The sequence below is a fragment of the Paramisgurnus dabryanus genome, chromosome 11 (assembly GCF_030506205.2).
Source record: "Paramisgurnus dabryanus chromosome 11, PD_genome_1.1, whole genome shotgun sequence".
NCBI lineage: Eukaryota > Metazoa > Chordata > Actinopteri > Cypriniformes > Cobitidae > Paramisgurnus > Paramisgurnus dabryanus.
Window position 1 is genome coordinate 34,884,896 of NC_133347.1, and position 17,742 is coordinate 34,902,637.

Consider the following 17,742-nt stretch of genomic DNA (forward strand, 5'->3'; position numbering starts at 1 on the left):
CCCATTTTCCAAACTCTCATTAAAAACTGATAGCAACTCTGGACCCACTTCTGCCCAGAAAGACTTATAAAATTCTATCGTAATGCCATCAATACCAGGTGCTCTACCATTTTCCATTCTTTTAAGGCCATCTTCAAGTTCACCTAGACTCAAACCTTTACTAATTTCATCATTTGCATCCTTAGATATCTGTGGTAAATTCTCAAAAAACAAATTATCATCCTGTTCTTCGGAAATTTCGCTTTTATACAAGTCTTTGTAAAATTGTACAGCTCTTTTTCTAATGTCTAGAGTATTCGTCAACAAAACCCCTTTTTCCGACTTCAAAGCATGAATAAACTTCTTCTGACCATTCTTTTTTTCCAGACTAAAAAAGAATTTTGAAGTTGCATCCATTAATTCTGCACTTTGAAACCGGGATCTAGTTATAGCACCTTGTACTGTCATCCCAAGCATGTCAGTTAGTAAATTCTTTTTCTTTTTTATGTGCTCTATATAAATTGCATCTTTTATGGACTCTGCCAGTTCTTGTAACTTCATTAGATCTCCTTCCAATACACTCATAGAGTAGTTAATATGTCTTGTGGCGTTGTGAGTATATTGTTGACATAATTGTTTAAATTGTGCCTTCACAAAATCACACCACTGCTGCAATGTTAAGAAAGAGGATTTCATGGCTTTAGCATTTGTCCACAATTCTTTAAAAATTTCTCTAAAAAGAGAGTCAGACAATAAATTACAGTATTATTAAAATGCAAATAGGCGCTTTTAAATTTAACATAGTTTTTTACCACAACACATTTTATCAAACTGTGATCAGAAAAACATACCGGAATAATAGAGCATTCTCTAAGCATACTTAAATGATGCTTGAAAATATAAAATCTATCAAGCCTTGCCAGCGATATCTGGTTGTCATGCACATGAGCCCAAGTGTACTGTCTCTGTATACCATGGAAATTTCTCCATATATCAGTAATACTAAGAGACTTTATCATTTGAATCAACCTCTTTCTAGATTGCAGGTGAGGTTCAACATGATTCCTATCTATGACATTTTCGGTACAATTAAAATCTCCTCCTAACATTAAAAAATCATCATCATTACAATCATTGGACAAATCATGTTAAAACATCACTCAAAGTATTCAAAAAGAGCATTCTTTCAAGTGCCATGGTTGGAACGTATACACAAACAAAAACAAAACAACTATTTTCAAATACAGCTTTAACCTTCAACATTTTTCCTTTAATTATTTCTTCTACATCGTATGAAATTGGAATAAATTTTTTGGAAAATAATACAGCAACTCCACAACTCAATGAAGTATAGTGGCTTAGAATTACCAAACCATCAAATTCTTTTATCCACTCTACAGCATTAGATATATCACTATGAGTCTCCTGTACAAACAACACATCAATATTCTTCTGTTTCATTAATTCAAATACTTGAGCTCTCTTCTTAAAATCTCTTGCTCCATTAACATTTAAGGATGCAAGATTTACTTTCCCCAACTAGAAAATAAAGCAAAGAGCAAAAGAAACAAAAGGAAAACAAAAGATGTTGCAATTTATACATTCTGGCTATTTTCGCTGAGTCCACCTGACTGACTACTTAACTTCGTCAGAATTTTTTTTAACCGGTAAACTTCTTGATTAGTAAAACAGCTTTCACTTGTGAAAATTTTTACTTTCTCAATAAACTGTATTATGTCTGGAAAATACTCCCCTATTTTTACTTTTTTCACATTTTTCGTGACTTTCAAGAAACCCTTAATGTCATCAACAGTATATGTTCTACTAGAGAATCCACCTTGAGGCAAGCTAGCAGTGACACTACATTCTGACATTTCACTTTCGCTCTCTGTGTCGGTCTGACTCATGCGAATAGCATCTATTCTTTTTGTTTGATTATCCACATGGCATTCTATCCACTTCCTTTTTTGGGGAATTTTAAAAAAACATTCTCCATCTCCCAACACAGAAACATCATCCTCTGTATTTAGCATAGCGTCATCTTTGCTATTGCAATCTTCCGATTCGTCTGAATCACGGAGAATCAATTTTTACCCCATGTCGCCTCGTTAGAAACTCTAAACTCTCCGCACCTGGAGCAGCCATCTCCGAGTATACTAACTGGGAGTAAAAACTCCCCCCGCCAGAAAACACCCTTCCTTCACTTAATACTAGAACTTAATATATCTACTAGAAAACATTACCAAGAAATAGAAAAGGGTAGAAAAATTTTTTCAAACACTCGTACCTTTCACCGCTATCACACACTCTCCAGCCACGCTCCACTCATTACACACACACGCGCACAGAGAGAGAGAGAGAGAGAGAGAGAGAGAGAGAGAGAGAGAGAGCAAGATTGCAGTTAATTACAGTTTTTTACGATTGCTTACACACAAAATCTTTTCATGTCACACGATTTTTGAAACATCTCACTCAAAGTGCAAAACTACATGCCAAATCTTCAAAACCATAAGCTATTTCTCAGCCTTTGACTCAGTTTTCAATTGCATAAAACACTTTTTTCAAAACACTACACACAATTCTCTACCTAAAACACAAAGATCTATGAGAAAGTGACTTGATTTCCTTTTCCAAACACAACCAATCAAAATGCTACACTTATTCACCAGGTCACACAGACACACTCCTCACATGTGCAAACACTAATTGCTTTACTGATCACTTACCAATCGCTGCTTCACTTTACAGTAGTATAGATAGGCCTATAAATAGGTCAAAGGTCAGATTACCTGTTTTGGCAATCTGCACCCCACCCCCCCTGCGAATTCCTGGAACAGGACCCCACACACAATTTACTGTATTCTACTGTAAAGAATATACTTTTGGTTTACATGTTTATAGTTTTGTTGTATGCTAATGTATACAACAGTAATGTTTGGACTAATAAATATTTTCTGTTTCTACATTGCATTGGCGTTTTCGGTGTACTTGTTACCCCTCTCAGCAGATTACTTTCACTGTAGAACATTGTTTTGAAATGTAGATATAAGGCTATGAAAGACCAAAGAGCTTTATATTTAGAACAAAAGTGTTTAGATGGTATATCCAAAAATTTATTATTATAAAAAAAGTGTTTGCAATTTAATGCAAATGCTTCATTCTGACATGTGTTTGTGGCATTTTGAATACAGTGTTGCATTTTGAAGGAGATATGTGCTATTTTGCATTTTGTGTGTGCAGTTTTGAGAATTGTGTGTAGAGTTTTGAAAAAGGAGACTTAGTTTTGAAAACGTGTGTAAGCAACTGGTAAAAACTGTAAGGTGAAACTCGTAATTATCTATAAACAATATTTTTGAACATTTATTCATGTATAAAGATTATATATATATATATATATATACATGTTATTTCAAAAACACATTATAATAGTTTTACTTTGTGTGGAGGTCCAATTGACATCAATATCGGATGTTCAGAACATGTCATAAAAAGACGTCATAAAAACTTTCATTCTGGCTCCTCATGGGACGTCGAAATTACGTCTTTTTGAGACGCCTTGCTCAGTGGGTAAAGGATTAAAATGTAAAATATTATTTTTGAGTCTCTTGGACATAAATGCTTTTAAGTGCTGAAACGCTTCGGCTCTCCGCACTTTTGTAACTTTATCTCCTGTTTGTTACAATTAAAGTATTTAGTACAAACCTTTTCTTACATATCTGTAAATTATTTTTTGATGATGTTGGATAGCCAAACATTAACAACAATTAAAAGCTTGCTATTTTTACTTCCTTGACTAAAAGAAAACAAGTTTTAAAGGTTATAATAAAAAAAGAATTTCAAAAACAACATGTTGAAAAACAACACATTTATTTAACATGATCTTAAACTGGTGGTCTTCTTCCTCCGCTTAGTTTTTTTCAGTTTACAAAGTCCGTCATCTAAATAGGGATTAGACATAGCGCCAGCGCAACTGGATTTTAAAGGGGATGAGAGCTGATACTCTCATTGGTTTATTGCACGTTACGCCCAAAATACTCCCATTACTTATTAAAACAATAGGAACAACCCTTTTCGACAGTGTGCTCGGCACACAAATAATTTTTCCTGTCGTTAAATTAGCAAAAGTGTATTCGGACATGCCCATTTAGACCGTGCGCTGTGCGCTTTAGTCCATGTGTTTAAATCATAAAATTGGGCCCTTAGTGTTTCCACCTTGGTATTTGTTTGCTAATTGAGCCTAATCTGTGTTGACTTGCGTGAACAGTATTAAATGCTAGTGCTTTCCATATGACCAGATGGTGTAAGCACTGAGAAATGTGATTTGTGTGTAGTTTTGAAGTAAAAGTTCACCAAATTTAACTCATGTGTTAAAGCAGGGGAGTGGTGTTTATAGTGCAGCAAAATTATTGTGCTTCTTGAAAAATGCCGTTATGGTTTTGAAATTTTAGTTCAAAAGCCTGGTTATAGTGTTTAAGCAATCGAGAAAAACTGTAAAGTCAACTTGACAATCGAGTGAGTGTTGTGCAGTTCCGTGAGCATAGAGAGAGTCGAGCGAGCGCTTATCCCAAGCCCTGTTCATGTGACTGCATTTGTGCGCTCTGAGCAGAAGTACGAGCGGATAGTGTTTCACATCATGACATCACATCATGAGTGTATCAGTCATCTTGAATCATTTGACTTGGTTTTTGCTGTGTTAAAATAATGAAAGTAGGCAGAGGATTTCTAGATCCCAGCATGTTTTTCATGGGATGGGATGAAATATTGAAAGTAAATGTAGAAATATTTGGTATATGCAGTTTAATAATATAAGAGTATTCTGTTCTGTTGGTATTTTAAATAGTTTCTGTTTTTTTGCAGAGGGAGGAAGAAAATCTTTTTCTTCCTTCCAGGTCGGTGTTCCTGCAAGAGTGGGACTTGTGGTTACTTGTAAACTATTAATAGAATTTGACATGATGATCTGCTGAACTCAAATACATTTGTTGTTTGTATTTTTATATTAGTAAGAGCAGAAGATTTAACTTTGCCCATGGACAGTCATATTACATAAAGCAGAACAATAGTCTAAAATTGTTGGGACACAAAATAACTATACCTACTAATAATGTAAATAATAATATCTTATTATCCTCTTTAATACAAATCTCATGATATGTCATGGCTCATGTACAAACTTTGTGTGTAGAGATGATTTTGAAATGTGAATACCATTTAAATTACCATTATTATTATAATTTATATGAGATTTATCAGAAATAAGCTCTGATGTATTGTAGATTAAGGTGTTGTTAAATTATACACAAAAAGATAAAAGTTACTATTTTATGCAAATATATATTATTATTGTAAGGTACAACAAACATCACGTATACAAGAGTAAACAAGAGTCTTTCCTCACCTGGATATTGTGGTTGTATTTCATGAAACTGTCTTTTGGTCTCCATCTTCACCTGCTTACTGCATAAACTCTGTTAAAAAATAAACTGAAATAATGTAATGCTCCAACACACATCAGTCAAACATGTCATATAACAGGTATTTCTTCATTTTTGGGGGTTGCGTAATTTGTAAATGCTTATAAAGACAACAAGCCAAAACATTGGAACCTAAGCCTCAAGTTGATGTTTTTTTAACTTCGCAAAAATCAAACAAACAAAAAATACAAGGCATGTTTAATTGACAAATTCAGTTTGGCAATTACAAGCTGCAGTGCTAGTAAATTTACAACTTACCAAATCATAACTAAATGCAGTCCTCTTTTCATTTTCTAAGCATTCCTTATTTACTGTTGGTTACTAGGTTACCAATACCACTGTCATTCTGTGACGACAGGTACAAAAGATAGGAGGCAAATGCAGGTGAAAGGTAAACAGTTTATTAATGACAATGAAACAGATGATTGGCAGTCCAAGGACAGACAAAGGCTACGGTGGCAGGTCCAGGTGCTTGTGGGTGAATGCTGTGTGACGGAGACAAACCGGATACACAATCACGCGCACCTGCACTCACTCAGATAATTAGCAAACAGACACGCACGCACTCATGCTTCAGTCACACAGACAAACAAAACACAGAAAGTCACGATAGACTTATCCTACCGTGACAGTACCCCCTCCCCCAAGGACGTCACCTGACGTTCTCGGGCTCCTTGACCTGTGATGGAAATCATCAATAAGGGAGTGATCCAATATGTCCCGGGCAGGGACCCAACTTCTTTCCTCCGGACCGTAACCTTTCCAATCCACCAAGTACTGAAATCCGCGTCCCCTCCGTCTGGAGTCCAGAATACGATTAATCGAATAAGTTGGTTCCCCATTTACGAGACGAGGCGGGGGAGGGAACTGGGACAGGCGGATTAAGACGAGATTTAAACACGGGTTTAATTTTGGAAATGTGAAAAACCAGATGAATTCGTCTGTACACAGGAGGAAGATTAAGGCGGACTGTTACTGGGTTAATGATCTTCGCAACAGAAAATGGGCCAACAAATTTGGGAGTCAACTTATTCTAGATGGAACGCATCGGAATATTCTGAGTTATAAGCGCGGTAATAAAGTCTAGCGAAATATGGGACCAGGGTCTCGAAGGGACAGGCAGCGGTCTGAGTAACCCATCGGGAGGATGATTAGATGACTTACCCACAGCACAAACCGAACAAGCCAATACAAAATCATGTGTGTCGTGAGCCATCCCTGGCCACCAGAATCGTTGCTTAACCAGAAACTTGGTTCGACTAACCCCTGGATGGCAAGCTACACTGGAATTATGACTCCATTTCAGTACATCTGATCTCAGTCCCTCTGGCACAAATAAACGGTTCGGTGGGCAACGAGTCGGGGGCGTTACCCCTTCTAAGGCTTTAGTCACCTTCGATTCGATCTCCCATGAGAGCGCGGAGATGAATAGAGTATCCTGTAAAATGGGCTCGGGAGTGGAAACACGATCGGAACGCTCAAAAATACGGGATAAAGCATCAGGTTTGGTGTTTTTAGAACCTGGACGGTAGGACAATGTGAAATCGAAACGACCGAAAAATAATGCCCACCGAGTCTGCCTAGAGTTCAAACATTTGGCTGATTTGATGTATTCTAAGTTCTTGTGATCAGTGTAAACTACGAAAGGCACACCCGACCCCTCTAGCCAATGACGCCATTCTTCCAGTGCTAGTTTAACTGCCAACAACTCCCGATTACCAATGTCATAATTACGTTCAGCAGGCGATAAGCGATGAGAATAAAACGCGCAGGGATGCACCTTTCCGTCTGAGGATGTGCGTTGGGATAACACGGCTCCTACCCCCACATCTGACGCATCGACCTCCACTATGAACTGACGTTTACGATCAGGGGCCACGAGAATCGGGGCTGAAACGAAGCAGCCTTTCAGTTTGGAGAATGCAGCCTGAGCTGCATCCGACCACCTGAACGCAGTACTAGGGGAGGTCAAGGCGTTCAGAGGTGCGGCTAGTTGGCTGAAATTGCGAATAAAACGCCGGTAAAAATTGGCGAACCCCAGAAATCTCTGCAGGTCCTTGCGAGACTTTGGAGATGGCCAATCCACCACAGCCTTAACCTTCTCCGGATCCATACGGACACCCTCAGTTGAAATGATGTGCCCTAGAAAGGTAACAGACTGCATGAAATTCGCATTTCTCCGCCTTGACAAAAAGCCCATTCTCTAGCAACCTGAGAAGCACTCGTTGTACGTGTTGCACATGTTCCTGGAGAGATGTAGAAAAAATCAGTATGTCATCCAGGTAGACATACAGAAACTGGTCGACCATGTCTCGCAACACGTCATTAACGAGTGCTTGGAAAACCACTGGCGAGTTAGATAATCCGAAAGGCATCACGCAGTACTCAAAATGGCCTCTAGGGGTGTTAAATGCAGTTTTCCATTCATCCCCCTCCCTTATGCGGACCAAATTATAAGCATTACGTAAATCCAATTTTGTGAAGACGGACGCTCCTTGCAACCTCTCGAAGGCTGAAGACATTAACGGCAAAGGATACATATTCTTTACCGTAATGTTATTCAACCCCCGGTAATCAATGCAAGGTTGCAAGGATCCATCCTTCTTACCAACAAAAAATAACCCCGCCCCCGCTGGAGAAGAGGAAGGACGGATGAACCCCGTTGCTAGAGAATCAGAAATATATTTCTCCATGGCCTCCATCTCAGGAACAGAAAGAGAGTAAAGTTTGCCTTTAGACGGAGACGTACCTGGCAGTAACTCTATAGCACAGTCATAGGGACGATGTGGAGGAAGAGAAGCGGCCCTGGACTTACTGAAAACTCCCTTCAGGTCCTGGTACTCCACGGGCACGTTAGTTAAGTCCATCGTTTCCTCCTGAAACACAGACGCAGAGACAGGTACACAAGCAGAGACAAGACAAGACTTATGACAATCTTCACTCCAACCAATGATAGTACCCAGCTTCCAGTTGACAGACGGGTTGTGTTTCAACAGCCAGGAATGTCCAAGTACAACGGGAGCCAGAGGGGAAACCGTAACGTAAAACTGTAAAGTTTCGGAGTGATTGCCAGAAACACATATATTGACAGGGTCCGTGATATGCGTGATAACAGAAAGTTCACTTCCATTAAGTGCAAAAGGTGAAATGGGTTTGGAAAGTACAGTCAATGGAACTTTGAGCTTACGTGCGAGATGATGGTCGATTAAATTCCCCTCGGCTCCCGAATCCAACAGTGCGTCACAGGTGAGATGTGTCCTTTGCCACCGTAGCTCACCGGGAGGAGAGTGGATGTTGCTGAGGTCTTTGTGGTGGAAATTCCGCCCGAGAGTAGCCGAGTAGCCCCAGATTTACTCCCCGGCGTTGCCTTTTACCGGACACCGATGGAGTAGATGTCCGGCCTCCCCGCAGTAGAGGCAAAGACCCCGTGATCTGCGGCGAATCCTCTCCTCCCGGGAAAGCCGAGCTCGACCCACCCGCATGGGCTCCGGATCGGGCATGGACGAACCGGCCGCTCTCTCTCTCACGGGTGATGGTCTTTCCTGAAAACTGGGGAGCAGAACCTCATCATCGTAAGCTGGAATGTTTCTCAAACGGATGTCGGCTCAGATGGCTGTGTCGATCACACCGTTGAGAGATGATGGTAATTTGCAGTGTTGTAATTCGCGCTGAATGCGGCCGGTTAACCCATGCAGGAAAGTATCCCACTGCGCCTCTTCATTCCAGTGAGTGTCGGCTGCCAGCGTGCGAAATTCAATTGCATAATCCAAGACTGAGCGATTACCCTGCCGGAGATCGGCCAACTTCCTCGCTGCATCTCTTCCCACCGCGGATCGGTCAAATACCCTCTTCATCATGGTGGAGAGAGCCTCGAACGACTGAGGGCACGGGTCATGGTTTTCCCACACCGCTGTTCCCCATAGCGCCGCCTACCCGGTCAGCAGAGACAAAACGAAACCAACCTTGCTTTCCTCTGTCGGATAGGTCTGAGGCTGGAGAAAGAAATGCAGAGCACATTGTGATAGAAATGGTCTACAGAACTCAGGATCACCTGCATACTTCTCAGGCGTGGATAACTTAGGTTCCTGTCGGGAAACGCTCGCAGGTGGTGTGTGAGGAACAGTCGGTGCGGGTGGCGCAGTGGGTAGCGACAGCTGTTTGATCGCTTGGGTGAGCTCGGACACTTTGTCTGTCATATCCTTCATCGCCCGGCTCAGTTCCTCAATCCTGTTGTCCTGTGTGGTGAAACGATGTATAGCTGCAGTGATAAATTCTTCAAACCGAGCCGGGGATCCTTTTCCTGCTGCTTCCATGATACGGCCAGATGATTCTGTGACGACAGGTACAAAAGATAGGAGGCAAATGCAGGTGAAAGGTAAACAGTTTATTAATGACAATGAAACAGATGATATGATGGGCAGTTCAAGGACAGACAAAGGCTACTGTGGCAAGTCCAGGTGCTTGTGGGTGAATGCTGTGTGAGGGAGACAAACCGGATACACAAACGAGCATAAATCCACATGAAGACGAGACACTGGAACACACGAAGACAGAGCGACTAGAACAAGCTTGTAGTGAAATCATCTGGCAGTGAGAGGAGAGAATGGATGAGTATATATGCTGGCTGGGTAACTACCACCAGCTGGAGCAAAGCAATCACGCGCACCTGCACTCACTCAGATAATTAGCAAACAGACACGCACACACTCATGCTTCAGTCACACAGACAAACAAAACACAGAAAGTCACGATAGACTTATCCTACCGTGACACATTCACTCAAACAACTTGATGAAAACACATCTAATTTGCATTTGTTTGTTTTTCTTTTTTTGCGAATTTTGAAAAGATTCGCTTCACGTTTTCATTGAAAATCCAGCTAGTGTGATGGACACCCATCTACAGTTTCTAATATGATTATAATATGAGTAAAACAAGTAGGTTTAATTAAAGTAATAGTAAACCTACAGTTTAGGTTCTTGCAAAACTGACTGGAGAAAAAGCATTTGAGGAACCTGGGGTTTTATTTAGAAAACTCTACAGACCACCTGCAGTGTAAGTTTCAACGCACCCCAAAGGGCTGAGATATAGTGCCTCCAACTGAGCTGACAATGCAAAGTCTTGAACTGTATTGTTAAATATGCCAATTTTATGGGACCATAATAACTTTATGGTGAAAGACAAGTACTGGCCATCTGTGGGCTTCGTGGGCCGGTGGGAATTTTGAAAGATATTAAATGTAATTATATTGTTGTATTAGTCAAACTTCAAACCTTTGTGTTGCACATCGGACAAAAGAGGCTAATGCAAGCTGTCAGCCTGAAGGTTAAACAAGCGTGTTGATTGCATGACGTATGCATGTTGCACTGGCCAATCAGAATCAAGTTATTACAAACAGTAGGTGCTCAACTTAATGCGCAGATTGATCGGCGTATGACTTCAGTTAACTGTGAGAACAATTGCAGAGCAAGCGCTGTTCAACAACTGTTAAGTTGCTGTTAAGTATTAAGTACATGATTTCGAAGGCACGCCCCAGAATACATTATCTTTGTGCTGCAAAAAAAGCTGGACTTCCTTGTGGATGCTTTAGTGCAAGTATATTTGACCTTTATTCGGCCAGATCTCGAGTAGCTAGTTCATTATGGGGTGGACTTCCTAAAAGTCTCTCTGAGGAGTTGGAGAGGATTCAAAAGCGGTGTTGTCGGATAATAGGTATTCCGTCTTCAACTCTCCCGACACTAAATGAGAGGCGTGAGGAAGCCACAATACGTACTCTTACTAAGACACTCAAGGATAGTTTGTCACCGCTGCACTGCTTCCTGCCTATGGCTTCTACTCCTGCTTATTCTCTTCGGCGGCGCAGAACATTTGATGTAACCAGAAGTAAAACTAAACACCATGAACTTTCCTTTATTCCTCGTGCTCTAAAATTGCTGAATAGATGACTTATCTGTGTATCTGTGTTATTTATATATATATATATATATATATATATACAATTTTAGACATTTTTTTCCCTTTTTTTTCTTGGAGTATGTGTATGTTTGACACATTTCAGGGTTTTGTTCTGCAATGTCCTGTCTTGTCAAATTTTAAATAAAACTAAACTAAACTAAACAACAGCAATTTTCTGAAACCTTTATTAACGTTGAAATGGAGAAAAATATAAATCCAGCACTTGTGGCAAAAAAAACTCCAAATGTTTAAAAAGCAAAATAATTTTACCCCAGAGCTGGCAAAGACCATTTTAAAGCAGCCTGTGCTAAAGCGCCTATAATGCAAAATAAAGAAAAGGGCTGATTTTATTCATCTGAGCATGTTGACGTTTTATATTTCATGAAAACTAACAAATACGCTGTGAAAATAATATACCAATAATAAATATATAATTCGCTTTAAGGCCTTAATAAATCTTACTTGTTCTTAGATCAGTGGTATTGGCCTAATACGACTATCAGTTGCCAGCGCATAAAAAAAAGAATGATTCATATATGCAAGGCCACAGTTTTTATTTGAACATTGGTGGGGACGCAAATTATGTCATTATATTAAAGGTGCCATAGATTGAAAAACTGTATTTACCTACACCTGCATAGACCTGCACACAGGTTTGTTTCCTAATTTTTATGTAAACCTCGTGCACAAAAGACTGCTTGAAAACAGACCAATCAAAGATGTACGCCCCAACATTAAATTACACATTAAATTGTTTACAGAGTTGTTAAAATGCTAAAAACAAAGTCGTGGTTGGAGTTAGGGCTACAATCTAATTAATGCTTTATGCTAGCGTTTAAGGGGAAGTTCTATATGTTTGTAGCGTAGCCACATATGGAGAGGACTATTTATATGCTGTTAATATTAGCGTGTTGTTAAATGTCTTTATTATTTCCACCTGTACTGTTTTTGTCCCTTCCGTTTAGTGTTTTGTCCCGTCTCTCGCTATCGAGAGAATTTGCACGGCAATCTCACGTCACGTGTGAGGTGGCCGGTGACTTCCGTTATGTACATGGCGCCGGTTGCGGCGTGCGGGACACGCGTGTTTTATGGTTGGTAGGTGATCGCTGATTACACTGTGTACATTTGCTGTCATTGTGAGGATTATCTTTCCCTGAGGAATTAATCGTTTGTTTGGATAATTCACCTGGGAAGACACCTTCACACTCACTTTTTTGGATTATGCTGCTGGTTGCTATCATCACCGGTGGGCCTTATCCGCACTTGTAAATATACTGGACTTGAGACTTTCACGCACACACATACACGCACAATCACGGTATTACGTGGAAATCGTTGTTTGTCTTTTATATTTGTTATTGTATATATTTGTTTCTTTTGTATAATACTTTCAGGGTTTTGTGTTTCATTCATTTCTATTCAATGTTAATCATCTTGTTTAGTTCATTTATCTCATTTTATCATTATTAGCCACTCCTGTGTTTCATTATAGTTAAGTTCTCTCACCTGATCATTGTTCTGTTTAATTAGTTGCTTACCCTCTACAGTATATTCTGCCCTCATGTGTCTTTCCCTTGTCAGTCGTTAATTGTGAATGTTGAATGTGTATATGTCTAATGTGAAGCTGCTCCTCGTCATCGTTGTGTGAGTTAAATAAAGTATCCTGTTTCCTCCTGAATCATCGTCGTTGTATTTAGTATTTATAGAGTTAGAGAATACGTGACAAATACACTTGGGCAAGTTAAAAGGTTTTTGGTGTCTGTGTCATAATATTCTGCTATCATATTTTACTGTTTTAAAGGAGAGCATCTTCCCCTTTATTTTTTGTACACTCCATGACTTATAATAATAGCGGAGCGTTACAAGTTAACAATTTGTTGTTCCTCAAAATCTGTATTTTTGTCTGATACAGGCTCAAAATATAAGGTCTGTTTACTAATGTGAGCTATAGTGTTAATTTTGTCACCTATTTTTAATTTAGTCTTGTACCAAATGTCCTTGTTAGTTTTAGTTTTAGTCGACTAAAAGTCTCATAATTTTAGTCTCTTTTAGTCTTTTTTCGTCAACAATAATGCATGTTAATTTCGTTTTAGTTAGCACTTTTGGACATCTATGCAGTCTCGTCATCATCTTGTCTTAGTCATGGAAAAAAAGGTAGTTGACGAACATATTTAGTCTCGTCTCCTCCGACGAAATTAACACTAGTAAGCTACTGACATGAGCCTCAGAGAAAATCAGAGCTGAGCTCAACATTATTATTCATGACCCTTTCAAATAGGACAAAAATAGACTATTTCATTCAAATGACAAATCCTAGGGTTGTAAATGGACATGTAAAAACGTTTCTGGATAATTTTTGAACTTAATAAAGTCACATACCTTCAACGTAAATATCAAAGAATAATTTAACAGATTATTTCAATGCACCTTTAATCTAGGTGTCAATTTATTAAGGTTACACATGTCAAAGGGGCTGTTTACACTTGGTATTAAGATGTGTTTTCATCGATCGGATCACAAGTGGACGAGAAAGACACATTATGTTTACACCTGGTATTTAAATCTGTCTCTTTTGTCCACTTTCGACCCCTTCTGTCCTGAATACTGTGAGGGGACGGTCCGTGAGACGGTGGGCGAGTCTCTCTGCTGTCATTCAAACGCGAGTGGGAGTAATGATGAGTTTATATGGACGCAAACTAATATTATGTCGGAGTCCACTGCTTGTTTAGCAAGTAAAGGTGCTGCACAGTGTTTTGTATGTGTGTATGTAAGAGCTTTCTCTGAATTTTCAGCGCAATTGATGAAATAGGATCGCGCAACTTTCACACGCTTTCAAAACGAAACTACGGAGATCAGCCGCTTTAGTTGTATCAAAGAAAGGCTAAAAATAGCACTGTTCACCGTATGTTCACGGCAGAAGTCAAAAAAAGACGTAAAACTTGTGTTTAATACCTCAGATTAGATAAATGCCTCAGATTAGATAAATGGGCGGAGAGAAGGCGGTCGCGTTTGGCTGTTCGAACACATTCAACCACATATGCGTTCCGCAACTCCAAAGCCGAAAGTGGTTTCGACTACCTCTGGATGTGGTTGAAAGTGATAGCTGCTTATGAGAAGCTTGAAATGAGAAGCTTGCCACCAGCAAGTAGCCTACTCAAGCCCAAGTCTATAAGGGGCTTTTTACACCTGGTCACTTCATGTGGTTTCTCTAATCTGTTTGTTAAAACTGTTCCATTTACATTTGGCCACATAAATGCGTCTTGGCAAAATGGATTTGAATCTGATCTTTTACTCCTGCCCAAAATGCAAATACACTATTTATTACTCCGCCTTAAAAAACTTAAGACGACGTTTATGCAACAGAAGGCAGCACTTACTGTATGTTGTACTGTATGTTGGGCAGGGGACGCGCGTCTCCTTGCTCGCAGTACAGCGCAGCAGGAGAGTGACGAAGCGGTGATTTAACATACAGGTCCATGATGGGAAAATCGTTCACAAAACTCTCTTTCAAAGTTTTATTTCTTTGTTTACCATTTGAGTTTGTCATCAGACTCTTTTATTGGTTCTAGGAAGCTTTTTTACCCACTGTCGTCGCTCCATAAAGCAATGAGCGTGTCGTCTTTGTTTGTTTGTCTCTTTGACGGCTAACTTTTGGGTGACGTGCTTACGTCTGGGAGGAGTTATGCACTGAAAGATGTGGTTTTATCAACCAGATGTATTTACACTTGTCCAGTTTCGTCTGAAATGCGTCCCAGACCACCTCCTGAAGCAGAGATGGACTCGAGTTTGAGACTCGGACTCGAGTGCGACTTAAGTCGCACACACAGAGACTTCAGACTCGACTTGAGACTCGTCCTCAAAGACTTCAGACTCAACTCAAGCCGCGCGACTCGTGAACAATGTTTATTTTTAGGAAACGTCTGATGAGCATGCTGTCATACCCCTCCCTCCGTTACCTACAACCTGCCCATAATGTAACATGTGACGTATCTTCTCCGCGCGTGCGGCCGCGAACATAAATGTCGACTGCACCAACTGCTGTGCCATTCATCTGAAGCTTTGGGTAGTGCTGTGACGGATCCGTGGTTCGGCTCGCATGCAATTCGCGGATTAATATGCTATTTAAATAGGGTAAGTTTATCATTAACATGTTTCAAAGGCTTGCAATTGTTTAAATGGTTAAACAATTTAACCGCAAAAAGGTGCTCAAGTGAGCAGATTTCTGTACGCACATGCGGTTAAGTGTGTCCGGTCCAGCTCCAGTCAGGTCCAGAGTTGCGCTACTTTGTGTCATATGTAGTCCATTAACATACATTTGCTTAATAGAGCAATGAAAAACAACGTAACGTTTTTATGTGAAGCGACTGCTGCATCTTCTTCCTGAAGCGCTGTTTGGAATTCGCCCTCTGCCTGTGTTTGAGCACGTGTTTAAGTGCCCTCAGTAGTGCACATACAGAGAGAAGTGTTTCAAAAGTTAAGCCAACATAAAAACTTTCTTTTCTTGACAGGGCACATACACACAAAATTATCTCACAGTATTCTTTTTCTAATAAAAATTTTTTTTTATGTCTTAAGAAACCAGTCTGGGCTTATTTGTTCTTAGAGAGACAGTAACCTCAATTAACCTACTTAAGTCTGTGTCATTTATATTAATCAAACAACCCAAGACAAACAGAAAATCACTTCTATTGCTCTAATAATAATAATATTTAATTTGTACAATAAAGACAGTGTTATTATCCATTTAATTTAATTTCTGTACCTAATGCTAATTTTAGACCTTACTTAATGTGCAACTTTGTTATTTTTTATAAATGTTTGTAATTTCTTTATTTGTTATTAGAGTTTTATTTGTTGCAACGAGACTTGAGACTTGACTTGAACTCGAGCCCAGAGACTTCAGACTTGACTTGGACTCGAGCTCAAAGACTTCAGACTTGACTCGGACTCGAGCTCAGAGACTTGTGAGCATCTCTGAGTAGTTATATGGGGACTGTATATGTCAAAATATGATTTATTACCATGTCAATCAAATTTTGACAGGTAGTATTCCGACCAGATGTACAGGCTGTCCAATTTTGAGTGTTGTATTTTATGGTTTTAGGTGGCTGTCCGGAGCATGTTTTACGATGTGTCAATCAGCATGTTGTTTTTCCTGTGTGTGTGTGTTTTGTCACGCGAATGTTTGTCATATTTATTGATGTCTAAAAACTTTGTTGGTTTGGCTGTCCAGTTTTCTGGACGGTCAGTTTTTACGACCGGAGCGTCTCTCTCTCTCTCTCCCCTCTCTACCCCAGCCGTTCCCAAACCCGCAGCCCCCAGTCCGTCTCTCAACAGGGTGCTTTTACGATGTGTCAATCAGCATGTTGTTTTTCCTGTGAGCGTGTTTTTGTCATGCGAATGTTTGGCATATTTATTGATGTGAAAAGTTTTGTTGTTTTGGATGTCCAATTTCTCGACTGTCAGTTTTACGACCGGAGCATCTCTCTGTCTCCCTCTCCGTTCTCAAAGCAGCCTGCATCACAACGAGGGGGGGGGGGTGGGGGGGGGGCTTGCAGCGTATCTGTTTCTTTAGACGGTCCACTTTGACAAAAATAAAACTTTTGCTTGTAACATCACAAATGTATTTAATGAAATATTCAGTACGTGTATAGCAATGCCCCCTATGCCTTAACTTCCGGGGCCGTCAATACTACATTCTTTAGACTAAAGGGTATTTATTTTAACCTAAATAAAAGTTGAATCGCTTCACGAACTCCGTGAACCTGTTCATGCACTGCAATCTATTGATCACACCATTGAAGCTCACGCACCGGCGGCCCCAGTAGAGAACATACGCGGATGCGTGCTCATATCTGTCGTTTTAAGAGAAACATTTTATCTCATTTTGTGGTTTGTATTCATTGTGGCTCTTAACCTCCAAGTGTGAATATGTGTTTATTATACAACAAATGTAATTATGTCCGCATTTTAGATTTAGAACGCCTCTGATTTAAACATGTCATGTTTTTAAGGTGAAGCGCCAATGTGCGTTTTATGAAAAATACTATTCGAGCTAAACTTTTGTTTTTAACATCAAAAATTTCTTATAGACAATCAAGAATTAAACATTTATACGTGTCTGAGTAAACTTATATCTGATAGCACATGAACCGCTCCGTATTCCGTCTGATGGATCTAAACTCCTACTTTTGTAACATCAAAAGATTCTTTATAGACAATCAAGATTCAAACATTTTAGATGTGTCTGAGTAAACTTATATCTAATGTCACATGAACTGCACCGCGTCGCGCTCGTGTCTGTGTGTGCGCTCGTGTCTGTTTATGCATGTGTGTG

At 39.8% G+C, this 17,742-nt stretch overlaps 1 protein-coding gene across 2 annotated transcripts in view; it reads right to left on the reverse strand.

Moving 5' to 3' along the window:
- LOC135753283 (GTPase IMAP family member 8-like) overlaps positions 1 to 5,495 on the reverse strand; it is a 36,247-nt gene extending 30,752 nt beyond the window's left edge. Inside the window, exon 1 of one of the 2 annotated variants that reach the window (XM_065271318.1) lies at positions 5,375 to 5,495. In XM_065271318.1, the coding sequence (XP_065127390.1) occupies positions 5,375 to 5,420 (46 nt within the window). In that variant the 5' untranslated portion in view covers positions 5,421 to 5,495. The remainder of the gene's footprint in view (positions 1 to 5,374) is intronic. The other variant, XM_065271319.1, reaches the window with a different exon arrangement.
- Positions 5,496 to 17,742: the final 12,247 nt, after the last annotated feature.